The 13,707-nt window shown below is 38.2% G+C and overlaps 1 protein-coding gene across 1 annotated transcript in view; it reads left to right on the plus strand.

The window, feature by feature from the left end:
* The window catches only part of PRKD3 (protein kinase D3), a 43,380-nt gene that overhangs the window by 9,071 nt on the left and 20,602 nt on the right, over positions 1-13,707 (plus strand). Inside the window, exons 3-7 of the mRNA XM_036379987.1 lie at positions 4,338-4,476; positions 6,125-6,256; positions 6,940-7,097; positions 9,257-9,446; positions 12,186-12,263. Of these exons, the coding sequence (XP_036235880.1) occupies positions 4,338-4,476; positions 6,125-6,256; positions 6,940-7,097; positions 9,257-9,446; positions 12,186-12,263 (697 nt within the window). The remainder of the gene's footprint in view (positions 1-4,337; positions 4,477-6,124; positions 6,257-6,939; positions 7,098-9,256; positions 9,447-12,185; positions 12,264-13,707) is intronic.

Here is a 13,707-nt window from a genome sequence, read left to right on the forward strand (position 1 = left end):
GTGTGGAAAGGAGTGGGGAGGCAGGCATCCTCCCCGTAGGGTCTGTTCTTTTGTAACTGGGAAATTTTTTTTTGGTGGGGGTGGGGGGGAAGTGTGCAAGGAAAGAGCAGGATTAGTTAATCGAACTTGAAACATTTTGTTAGGTGTGATTGAATTTGGAGGCTGCTGCAGCTCTGTCCCTATGTGCAGCTACAGACAACAAGACTGACCACATATTCCTGATAGACACTAGCATTTGGATACAGGTGTGCAGCACATACATGTATATGCACAGATCCAAACAGATCAACAGTGTTTGTGTCTGTGAGCACTCACATGAGCACAAACAGCACCAGTGGTCCTATGCTGTATCAGTCTCTTGTGGTTCAAGATGGAGGTCTGGTAGTGGGGAAAAAATGTACAGACAAGTACCCCCTCACCCACCAGTAAAAAAATAGCAACAAAAAAAGTGGGTGTCTCCAGCAGCCGGCTTCAGGCACTCTCTGCTACTTCAGTAGCAGCTGCTGGATCTTGGTCTTTACAGTTGCTGACACCTGGATGGATATTCAAGCTCTTGATTTCACTTACTCTGATCTCTGCAGTCACTGAGATTGCAGGGTCCTCTTGCTCTGATTGCTGGCAGTCAGACCCCCCCCCATACCCACATATGGGCTCAGAATGAGAGAAAATCATTCAAGAAAACAGATAGAAACTGAATTTAATGAGAATAGAGGACAGGTGGTGGTGCTGATGATGCACAGGGCATGATCAGACAATTGTTCTGACCAACCCCTGTTTACAGGTTGACCAGCCTGTTTTATCTTCTTATCCCTTGATTTTTTTCCCACGTTTATTCCTCCCTGAATCACCTCTTTCCTTGCCTTTGTTGCCTTCTGTAAACATTCTGTAGGTATTGTACAATCCTAATTTCCCAGCATTTTACAATCTGTACCATACCACTGGACTGCAACCACTCTCAGGCCAAAAGGTGTTCTAGTGTTGACTTACCTGATCAGTGTATGTGTGGAAACCGGGTCTAAGGATGTCCTGTGAAGGCCAGGGTATCTTTTCCCTGGAGTTCTTTATTTGGGTTCCTACCTGCCCTTCTTTCTCTGTGCTCCCCTGGCTTGTGGAGATGGGCCTGGGAGGTCCTGGGCAGGGTGTTGGTGGGCTGCCCCCACCTGCATTTTTCCTCTGTGCTGCTTTGTGGATGTGCAGACAAGCACCTCACAAGCAGGACAGGTAAAGGAGCTACTGCCTGTCCCTCTTAAGGATTCAGGAAAACCTCCTAGCAACTGAAGCTCTCCATACTGATGAACAGGCTGGGTTTCTTCTCATCCTTTTAGCTTTTGGAATTATTATTTCAGAAATGGAGATCAGGCATGCACAATGCCTAGAAAAATGTGTCCTGGTGTAGTCTTGTCACATGCTACAGAAACTCTATGTAGAGGCTGTGTTTAGTGAGAGAATTCTTGTACTCCATACTAGTATAGATTATTCATTCCCTTGATGGTCGTGAGTTTGTGATTCTGCATCATAGTCTAGAAGCCACTGATAAAGCTCCAGTTTGGAAGTGGAAGAAATACCTTTTAAGGAGGTTAAATGTTAGTTACAAAACCAGGGAATCTTTCACATTCACTTTTATGTGTATGTATATTTATTTTGGAAGAAAAGGGCTGTAAAGCATATCATGTCAATAAGAAAAGCATTCATGATACAAAGTTTAAAAAGTCAATTTAATTAATGGAGAACCAAATGAGGGTGTTGATATCAACAGTTCTAACAATCTGTAATGGATGATTTTGCCTTTTTTCCTAATATTTCTACTCCATAGAAATTAATATTGCCTTTGGAATTTATTTGAAAAGCAAAATCTTAGTTATAGGTATTATAATGTTATTTACAAACTTTGGATTAATGTTGATGCTGCTTTCTAAGGGATATAATGTCTCATATTTTTAATTATTAAACTTGCTGTCACAAAGAGGACTTCAGTGTTCATTTGTAACTTTAGTTTATTTTGCCAGCTAATGCTTTTTAGTAATGAAAATTAGTGTAGTATGTTTAAAACATTTTAATAAATCCAAGATTTGTACATGAGAATGAGTAAATGGCACATAGGCAGAATATATTTTGTCATAGCAATTAAGATAAGTGCTGCTTAGCAGGTGATTATGTGACCTCTGGTTACTGAGGTGGGGGATTATGTGTAGGGATGTTCTGGCAGCTGCATGACAGGGTTATGGTCTTAAAGAGTGAAAAAAAATTAAAGAGAAAGACATATCTTTATCAAAAGAAGGAGACTGAAACCTGTGAAATATCTTAGAGGCTTCCTTAAAATCTGTGGTTCGTAGGTGGTTCTGTGAACTTAATATGAAGAGACAATAGCTCACGTGATTCCCTGAGTCATGAGTTGTCCCTCCTGGCAGCTGAAATTAATATTGGTGTTACTGAAAAGTGTCACGTGTATCTGCAGGCAGATATATACTCTGGTAATGTTGATTTTATATCCCTTTTGTTAGAATTAGTTCTTCAGTAACATTATGCAATTAACAGATGTTAACAGTGTATCAAGGAACAAACCTCACAGCACTTATTTTAATAATGTTAATATATCTTGTTTTCTGTCAATCAAGGCACAGTGGGATTTTGGGTTAGAGCTTAAAGTAAGTTGATGATGTGGTTTCAGTTATGAAGAAATGTCAGTTCCCTTGGAAGAATTACTAGTGCCTGTATCTTTGTGTGTTCGGAATATAAAGTCAAGTCCTGTGCGTACTTGCAGAGATACTGATATACATAGTTGGGCAGCACAGCTAATTCTTGCTTTGTATTTTCTTTCCTATTACAAATGATCTTTGGGCAATTGGAAAATGTAATTTTTAGTATATTCTTGGATATTTGCTACTTTACATAGGAAGCCTGAGAGCGAGTTGAGAGACAGAGGAAGCAGCTGGCTGCTTTGGCATCGGCCCAGTAAATCAGTTTCTTCTTGCCGTGGACTGAATACCTCTGTGTCAGTATAAATTTGTCAGCTCTGTCTTTTGCTTTTGCAAGGGTTAAATTGTACAAATTCTGTCTCTCTTAGTGACTGTCCAAGGTAGATAGCATGCTTTATGGAGCATAGACTTCTTCAGTGTTATGTGTCATGTAATTATGTAGTGCATACACACCAAAACAGAGAAGACCAACTTAGGATTTCAGATAAAATTGCTGCTGTAAAGAAGACGTTATTTTTTCTCTGAATGAGAAGAAAGTGTGAAAACAACGGGCACAATAGATATGATACCTTCATTATGTACTTGATTTGGTAGAACAAATCTTAGTTAATTACAATTAATATACTGCAAGCTTCATGGAGTTTAGATACTATTGAATGTGCAACATGTAAATTACTAACTTGTTACCTCATTAATTAAAAGTTTCTTCTGAGCTTTTCCATTTTTTTTCCCACACTTTTCCTGTTTTGATCTGCGTGTGTGTTCCCACCTCAAGTTTGAATTCTGGTTTAAACCAAAAGGTCAGAGGAGCTGCTTGAATGCTGCTCATTCCTCTCCAGGGTCTGTTCCTGCTCTTTTCCCCCATGAACTGTTTACTTTTAAGCTTTTCATTTTAACAAGTTTTCATTTTAAGAAGTTTTACTCATACTTGACAGTGTTTTGAAGAGAAAGCTTTCAATGAGTCAGGAAAATAGAGTGAGAAAGCTTTTTTCAGTGATGTATCATGGAAAAGTGGTATGTTATTTAGTGTATCTGTTTCCTGTATGGATTTTTTTTCCTGTCCTTGTGAGGATTTGAGTTTTTCTTTTCATAGAATCACCGAAAATGGGTAATGTTGGAAGGGATCACTGGAGGTCATAGAGTCCAACTTGCCTGCTGAAGCAGTGTCCTCTGGAGTATTTTACTCAGGATTTCTCATATCTGTTGATCTAAACTGTTGTAGAACAATGGTATGGAGCTTCTTAACTGGCTTGCTGCTCAAGAAAAGTGCAGCAGGTGCTGCTGGAGTGTCTTGAGCTAAATACCTGCCTGACCAGAATACCTGTGAAATAAGGGTTACAGGTGGTGGTATCCAAGTTAAAAGCCTGCATTGGCTTTTATATGCCAGACTGATTATGCTGGTCTGAGAGATTACAAACCCAAATAAACAAAAACTTTAACACTTCTTTTTTTCAGATTAAAAAAGAAAAGAAAAAAAAATAGAAATTTTCAAAAAATGCTTTATTTCCTCAAAAATAAGCAGATTTATTTTGTTGTCATGAAACATTTACAACTCTTGAGTTCTGTAGCTGTTATTAAAAACATTGATGTGTAGGATTATCAAAGAGCATGTATTAATTTAGAGTTTGATTTCTGTTGCAGTTCCCAGAGTGTGGTTTCTTTGGCATGTATGACAAAATTCTCCTGTTCCGCCATGACCTGAACTCAGATAATATTTTGCAACGAATTACATCAGCAGAAGAGATACATGAGGGAGATCTTGTTGAGGTTGTACTCTCTGGTAGGTATTATTGTAACAGTGGAACAACTCTTTGTTCAGTAGATTAAAAGAAAGTAGGACTTCATGGAGCATTATTTTCATGTCTGCCTTGAGCTTTTTCACTTTGGGCAATATACTTTGGGGTAGAGGTTTCTAAGAAAGTCCAAGTGTCACTGATGCTTCAGCACTCAGTTTTGTTATTTTTTCATTGTTCTGTTTTAATCTTCTTCAGGTTTATTATTAAAAATAAATCTGAATTATACAAATGAGAATTTATAAGTATAATAATACCAGTTTTTAATTTTTGTGATTGTTTTAGGTGAAATGCAGGCAGGATTCAGAATTTGTTCTTCCAAGTTGTGGGTTTTCTTTTGCTTATATCTGTCCTTTTGTTCTGTAGTTTTTGCTATTGACGGCTTATGCTGTCATAAGACTTCATATAAATGTTGTTGCTGAATCATAACTATAAAAACAGACTCTTACAGGTTATTGTAGTTCTTAAAAATGGTTTCTTTGAACAATATTGTCCTTAGACTGGTGGTTATTAACCAATAATGAGGACAAAATAACCCCAGCCCTGGTTGTCATTGTATGTGTTTGATCAATACTTCATCAAATTCAATCAAAAGCCAGCTGTAGTTAAACTACAAATAAAAGCTGGACTAGTGTTGAGCAGTTTTTCAAGTCTTTGAGGATAAAGTGACAAACTGAGACTATATATTAGAAGGAGAGACCTCTTGACTGTCATGAGCTTAGATTTGTAAGCTTGGTCAATAAAGTATGAATTTGATAGCTGTAAGTAAGGCTGAGTCCTTGGCCGCATTTCAGGGCATGTCTAAAATGTTCAGTAATTGATCATCTTATTTTGAACCTTTCATTGCTTCTGATGAATAGCATTTTTGGAAAATTTGTTGTGTGACTCTTGGCAATCTCTGACAGTTTCCTTACAGACAGACAGACCACCTGAAACTGAGGCATTTTGAAGACATGTAAATCTCTTTCAGTAGGATTTTAAAAATAAGAATCTGAATAGGGAGTGTTAGTACGTATCTGATCAAAAAACAGTAGCCATCAGGACAAGACAATCTTGATGTAAAATACCTTTTTTTTTTGTTTCTTTCCCTCAAAGATACAGAACAAAAGAAATTGAAATATATCTACACTTATTTAAGGAAAATAATATTTCGGTGTTCTGTGGAAACTTTATCCACAGTTCTTTTTTGATACACTGAGTTTAATCTAATAAGCTTTTACTGCAGAAGTCCTTTAGAAGATAAAAATCTATTTTTAGAACTGTCTTTTTTTGAAAATTTTGTAGGTTACAGAACAGCTTGAAAATTAAGTTGTTCTTTAAAACATTTACTGTTGCTTTTAGCAAAGCTTGTTGTACCTGCCTTCAACTTAGTGAGGCTTTCAACAGAGTGATTCATACTGTTGATTAGTTGGGACCATTAACCTACAGAGTTCAGTGGATAGTTTTCCTCAATAAGAATGTTTATTGAGAACTATGTAGTCTCCTAAATGCATATTTAAATGACATACAGTAAAATGCTGATTTCTAAATATCTTGTAAGCATTCTTTAAATTAGCCATTTTTAAAGCATGTTATTTCCATAAATCCTTGTTGATCCTGTGGCAAGAGCTATAACTTACTGCAATTTTTTAAAAGCTTTGGCTACAGTTGAAGATTTCCAGATCCGTCCTCATGCACTTTATGTGCATTCCTACAAGGCTCCTACTTTTTGTGACTACTGCGGAGAGATGCTTTGGGGTTTGGTACGACAAGGATTAAAATGTGAGGGTAAGTCAGTCTGTGATATTTAGTGTATTTATGTGTGTGTATATCTATATGAGATGAGAAAGAAGAAGTTGTATTGTGTTTGGTATGTCAGCAAGTGATAAATACAATATTTCCTACCTGGAAGGGTTTGTGCATGGGAAAACTGAAGTTCTGATCTTGGCATTAATGCAAACTTGGGCTAATGCATGACCTTGGGCTAATGACTTAAGTGTTGTTGTTTCCCACTCTGAAAAAAATAGCTAGCTTACAACCTTGTGTTCTTTGCACAAGGAACACATAGTTTGGAGAGACTCCCAAAGGGGAATCCCTTTCCTTATGGCTTTCATCCAGCTGGCTGTCGAGCACTCTGCAGCCTGCTGTCAGGTACTAACACTGCCTTCTCACTGAATTCTTCTTGGTTCTTGTGCTTCAAAGTGAGGGAGTGATGAAAGCCTCCTGGTGCTGGGAGATCAGCTGCTTCCAAGTGTTAGACCTTGTTACTAGAACTGGGCTTACTGGAGAAAAAGCTGTTTTTGTGAATTGCATCAAGAACACTAAAATCAGAGAATTTGACACAACAGTCTATTTCTGCCTTTGCCATTCTCCTGGGTAATCTTTTTAAAACTCCTTTATCAAAATATTACTACTGGCTTTTTTACTTTGAATGTTGGGAGGTTTTTTGAATAAACAAACTCCTCTTCCAGGTTGTGGGTTAAACTACCATAAGCGATGTGCCTTCAAGATTCCCAACAACTGCAGTGGAGTGAGGAAGAGGCGCCTGTCTAACGTGTCTTTGCCAGGAGCAGGGCTTTCAGTTCCAAGACCAGCACAAGCTGAACACACATCCTCTGCCTCTGAAGAAGTATGTAATGTGAAAGAAGAAACAATTTCTAGTTTAAATTCTTTAACCTCTGGCGAGCTAGATAGTGTTTTAAGTGGCTCATGATGAGTATGTGAGAGTCAAACTTGACCATTATGATCAGTTTTAGTGAATTTTAAAATACAGTGATTCTTAGACTTTGACACTTAGTGCTTATTATTACTGTGAGAGATGCAACAGGAAATAAATTATAAGTTTTATATACAAATTTGTTATTGGCCTTTCACTCATGGTTGTATAAAATCCAGAGAACTTTGGCTTCAGAATGATAAAACATCTTGCCTTCTAGTAACACAGATTAGTTCTGTAATTATTGTATTGGCATAGATTAGTTACTTGGCCAAAGCAGTACAAATTGTAAGCTTTAATACTGGGGAAGAGTGTTCCCGATCTGCTGTTAAGCTTTTCACGGAGTTAATCCAAAAAACCCCAAACCCTATCTAGGACGATGTATGAGATGAAAGGCTTACAGTAAAAACAGACATCCATAGTAGTTCCTTGTTGTGATGATTGCTGAGAGGTTATCAATTACATAACAAATATCAATTATCAGGTATATCCCAACTATATTGGGATCATGAGACAGGAGAGGCAAGGATTAGATCCATTTGTTTGTGCCTTAGGCTTTTCTAATAACATGTTACTTTACACTATAACTATTTTTACCACAATTTAAATTACAAATCATATAGTCTAGTTCAGGAACATTACTTTTTTTAGCTAGAGGCTATAAAAGCTTAGCCTTGAGTAATGAAAAATATTTATTTTGATGTTTATGACTACTGGTAAGATTTATTCAGTGAACATAGAATTGTAAGTATTTATCACACAATTTAACTTTATGATTTCTGTGTGCATGTTTAGTACTTTTTTGATACCTCTTCATTTTACGCAATGCTTCTTCTGTTTTAATTGCTAAAGTTTTTCTTTTAACTTCATTTCAAAAATTTTTTTGAGGGGGTTTATTTTCTAAATAATTTTTTAAATTTTCTAAACAGTTTTGCCTAATTTAGTAAGCTATCCAGCATGCTATACCTTGCTTCTAAAAGCTGATAGTTTGAGGTAGTGATTGCAATTTGGTTTGCCTGCCTCCAGTGCTTTCTGTTTTACCTTCTATATGGAGACTTGCTGTCTACACCTTGTCAGGTTACTCAAAAACTGAATGTTCTGAGTGAATTTCTAGCATTTTATCTTCTGTGGAAATAAAGGTTCATCCATAACTTCCTGCTTTCTGTAAGGCTTTTCCGTCTGGTATTTTCATGGTTTTGTTTTACAATACCAGAATGTCCTCTTAAAGCTTTTTGGCCAGGTTGCTTTCTTGTCTGTCACTTTTGGAGCCAATACCTCCCTTACAGCCCCACTGACATTTTTTTCATCCATCAGGACCCTCAAGTCCTTCCCAACAGGGCTGACACCAATCCTCAGCCTGTGTTGATAGAGGGAGGTGACCCAACCCAGGCACAGTGCCAGCACTTGGCCTTGTTGAGCCACATAAGTTTCACATGGACCCACTTCTCGAGCTTATCCGGGTCCTGCTGGATGGCATCACATCCCTCCAGTGTGCCAGCTGGGTGACATCCATAAACATGCTGAGGGTGCACTCACTCCCACTGTCTGTCATTGATGAAGACATTTAATAGCTCTGGTCCCAGTATCAGCCCTGAGGGACACCACTTGTCACTGATGTCTGTCAGGACACTGAGACATTGACCACTGCCCTCTGGATGTGACCATTTAGTCAATTCCTTATTCTTCTAAAAGTCTGCCCATTGAATCCATCTCTCCACTTTAGAGTGAAGGATGTTGTGGTGACCTTTACAGAATTCCAGATAAATGACACCTATAGCCTTTTTATTGTCCACTGAGATGGAGTCACTCCATCATGGAAGGCTGCTGGCTGTCCCAAATCACTTCCTCCCTTCATGTGCTTTAGCATAGCTTCTAGAAGGATCTCTGTGATCTTCCCAGATACAGAGGGGAGGCTGAAAGGTCAGTGATTCCCAGGGCTGTCCATTCTGCCCTTTTTAAAAATGGATGCAGTTTTTGCCTTTTTCCAGTTCACCTGGCTGCTGTGACTTTTCAAAGCAGTCATGGCAGTAGAACTGTTCTGGTGCAAATGATGTATTCCTTCTTTATTCCAGCGTTGCTGCCCAGAGCCTAGTAAGAGGATTCCCTCTTGGAGTGGCCGCCCCATCTGGATGGATAAGATGGTGCTTTGCAGAGTGAAGGTCCCACACACCTTTGCTGTTCACTCTTACACTCGTCCCACCATCTGCCAGTATTGCAAACGGCTGCTGAAGGGCCTGTTTCGCCAAGGAATGCAGTGTAAAGGTAAACCTTTAATTTGCTGCTGGAGCAAGAAATTTCAGTAAAGGTCTTGTATTTAAAACTGTTTGCAACTTAGGTGGCTGTATACTGCAAAACAGGGACATGTAAGTTTTGAAAAATTGTATAATTTTCAGAAGATCACAGCAGCCCTCATTTTCATTGTAGTAAGCTGTGCATTGTACATTTTTCTGAAAAATAAGATTTAATTGTGTAGATTGAAAACACTGTAATTCTAGGATAATTATGAATTAATAAAAATGGGAAATGCTTCCTTTTGTTCAATATCTGTATTCTAGACTGATCACTAAGGAATTTGTGAATTTTCATTGTATTTTAGTCCAGGATACTGATTATTACCTTTTGGAGATAGGTGCCTGTGCTGAACTTGCATGGGTTTTATGTAGCAAATGTTAACATGCATGGCTTCAGTTCTCAGGCTCTTCCATGTGGTTCCTAGGGTGTAACTAATGTGATCTCCTTCTGGCTTTTTATTACTAGTTAGTGCAGATCTGTTGGCTTTGTTGCAGGAAACAAAAGTCTAGTAATGAATCATAAACATTAATACGGAAAGGAGTTTCCATTTCTCTCATGTGAGTTTGTCAAACGGGAGTATCGAAGGTCAGCTTTTTGAGAGAGGTCACTTAATACATTTTCAGTTTGCTTTATTAGAGGAGAGAAAGTATTGTAGGTTTACAGCTGTGTTAACCTTTTTTTTTTGACTAGTAATAGTGCTGTCTCATGTGAGTAAGGAAGTAGTTTTATTTTTCATTTCTGTTGTTATTTGCAGTCTTTGTAGTCTGTTTGAAGTCTGCATCCTGAACTGGTTTTGATATTTTTTCCAGTCAGTGTGTCTCTTGGATACACACGATACAAAAATAATAAAGCCTGAAAAAGATGCCTTGTGGTTTTAACATACAGATGCTGCTGGCCATACACAGCATGTGACTGTATCCAGCTGAACAAATGGGGCTACCATATCAGTTTCAGGGAATTGAATGGCACTGAATAAAAATATTATTTGTATGCCTGTTGTAAGTATTTATGTATGGAAAACAAGCCTAGAGAAATGCCATGTATATGTGCAGGACAGAAATAAGTGCCTTAATAGGCCTCCATTTATGCAGTAGGATCCTATACTTATTTTTAATATATGAGGAACTGATATCAAGCAGTTCAAATTTTTTCATACTGACTTTTCTTACAGATCCTTAAGGTTTCCCACCAACTTCCTTGTGCACATTCACAAAGCTTGGTGTCTTTTAGTAGTTTTATGTTTCTGATTACCCATAAGAGCCCTGGATTTCTTGATTTAATTCATTGCTATTTGGGCTCTGAGGATGATGTTTGAGATGCTAAGGCTGTATTTGTGGTAATAAATTAAATGTGCCCAGAAACATTCCCGGACACTGAGGTCAGCTGGGACAGAATGATCCATGTTCATGAACAAATTTTCTTAGCATCCCAGCCTGGGTGGCTCTGTGCAGGCTGCCTGGAGCAATTTCATAGGATGCTCTGGTTTATCAGCTAGACCTTGGAACTGTTTGAGATTATGCTAATGTTGTGGGCCAAAAGCTTGCTAGGGGATGTTTGTAGCAATTTACTGGACTAGAGAATTGCATTGCAGTACCCAGGAATGTTTCTGAATACAGTTTAATTTTTTAGGATAGATTCAGTCTTCTAGTTTCATGAGAGGATTTGAAATGTCTCTGTTTCTTCCAGCCTTCTTTAAAGTAGTGAAGTAATTGTATTTCATAATATGGACTGAAGCCATGGCTGTAAAATATTGTTAATGGGTCTCCTAGGATGCATCTTTTTAGGCACTCAGAAGCTGAGCAATATTGTATTCTGCTCCAAAATTTGGCTCCTCTGCCACTAAAAAGGGAGAGATAATGGTTTTTCTCTTTTCTGGGCTTAAAAGAAAAACACATTGAGCTTGTTTTGAATAGCAAAAAGAGGTTAAACTACCAATATGAAAACGATTGTGGGGGCAGTAGGGAGTTTTGAAATTCATGGTGTTGATGGCGTTGAAAATCACAGGGATGCGACTAATAAAGGAAATTCCTGTTCATACCAGTAATGTTGTATGCTGGACTTGGTTCAGTAGGCTGCATCTGATACCTCAGGTGCAGAAATAGCACACATCCAGCCGAGATTCCATCCTGTGTCAGGCCAAATCTGGACATAACATTATTCTGTCTGCCCTGTGTCAGCAAGAAATGGAGCTTGAGGAGTCAGGCAAATCTGTAACCTGAATGAGAGGGGAACTGGACTTCAGGATTTACTCCAGAACATATTTGCTCTGATGTAGTTGTGTGATCATAGATGTTGTGTGATCAGACTCTGATGGCTGCAAGTCTTAGTTGGCTGGTGGGGAAAAATGTTAGAGATGAGACATTAAATCATATAGCAATGGAAAAAAGGATGTGGAACAAATGAAAGAATGGGAGAAGTTACATCATGAGGGAAAAAATAGCTGCAGAAGAAGCTACAGAAGTAGCAAACTATTTTGTACTGGAAGGGGAAGTACTGACATAATAAATAGTGGTGGGACAAATCAACATGTGACATAAGGACAAGATTGCTAATTTCCTCCTGGAGGTGACCTCATTGGTGCTGTCTTCAGTTACATGCAAATATATGAATCTGAACTGAAGTTTGTGTTGGAAGAAGTGAAGGATAAATGTTAGTGTCTGTGTGGGGGTCAGGTTCTGCTATCATGGGCTTATTTGTCTGCTGTTTTAGATTGCAGATTCAACTGTCATAAACGCTGTGCACCTAAAGTACCTCGAGACTGTCTTGGAGAGGTTATTTTCAATGGAGGTAAGATGAGAAACATTCTTTCAAATAGTGAGAGATCTTTTATGGCTGAAAACTAAATACCTTAGTATTTAGTTCCCTCATCTCTGAATATTTGACATATTTTTATTTATCTTGCCAATTTTTTCAGTTAAAATGAAAAAGATTCACTGTAAAACTTACACTCTGGTGACTTAAATTTTATTTAAATCAGTCTTGACAAGTTCACTATGCCTTTCTTGGGATTGCTTAATGGAAATGAAAAATCTAGAAGCCACCCCAATGTACAAACTTTGAAGATCTGTTGTGATTAGTCTGCTCATTTTTCACCATGAAATACATACTTGAAAATGTTAATATCTGAAGACATGTGCCGTTTTTTATGACTTTCTCATATCTTACTGGCCAGAGTTAGCTGAGGTGTTTGAGATAAAAGAAAAAGGAGAAAAAGCCCAAGCCAAACCAAATGAAAGAATTGCACCCTAATTTCTAGAAACCTCAATGAAGTAGGACTGCTTTCTGAATAGATCTTGCAGAATTGAAAGAGGGATGTGAAGAACACTTTGTGGAAGAATGTTTAGAGTATTTTTGTAAGTTTTAAACCAGTGTTAAACTGATGAAATATGGGGTAGATGAGCAGATAGGGATTAAAAACTGATTGAATGGGGGGCCTGGAGTGTGATTATCAATGGCAGATAACTCATGGTGTACCCTTGGGGCCAGTAAAGGGTCCAGTCTTATTTAACATCTCCATTAATGATCTTGATGGGACAGAGTGTACCCTCCAGACTGGGAGGACTGGCTGATATGACAGAAGGTTTGTGCTGCTGTCCTGAGGGACTTCAACAGATGGGAGAAATGAACTCAGGGGGTTGTTGGACCAGGTGACCTTTAAAAATCTCCTCCAACTTCAGCCATTCTGTGGCTGTGTTGCCTTGTCACACATTTTTTAGTGAAACAAAATTGGTGAAGTGAAGCAGATCGCATCAAACAGTACAACTTGATTCAGAGGCTTGGGCAACATCTGTGCTAGGGTCTGTTGCCATTGCACAATATATCCCATCCATTCATGGTAACCTTCTCCAGCTCCCAGGCTCTTTCCTGGATCTTGAGGTTGGTGGCTGTGAACAGTAATGTGCAACATGATGCTGCTGCAGCCTGGTTTTACTGCCCTTGTGATGCTAAAATGGTAAAGGCCACATAGTTTGGGAGCTATAGTTTCATGTAATTCTTCTGAAGACATAAAGAGCAATTTATTTTCTGTTCTTTTTCCCATTCTTAATTTAACTCACCCCAGGTAAAAAGCAAACTCAAAAACAACGCCCCACAAACCAACCAACAAACAAAAAAACAACCATAAAAAGGCTACAGACATATTACAAGACATATTTTTATGTCTTAATTCTTAGTTTTCCACAGTACCAGTTGTACAGCTTTTGAAAACACTAAATTTCTGCCTACAGCAAAT

This window comes from Molothrus ater, chromosome 3 (assembly GCF_012460135.2).
Source record: "Molothrus ater isolate BHLD 08-10-18 breed brown headed cowbird chromosome 3, BPBGC_Mater_1.1, whole genome shotgun sequence".
Lineage (NCBI taxonomy): Eukaryota > Metazoa > Chordata > Aves > Passeriformes > Icteridae > Molothrus > Molothrus ater.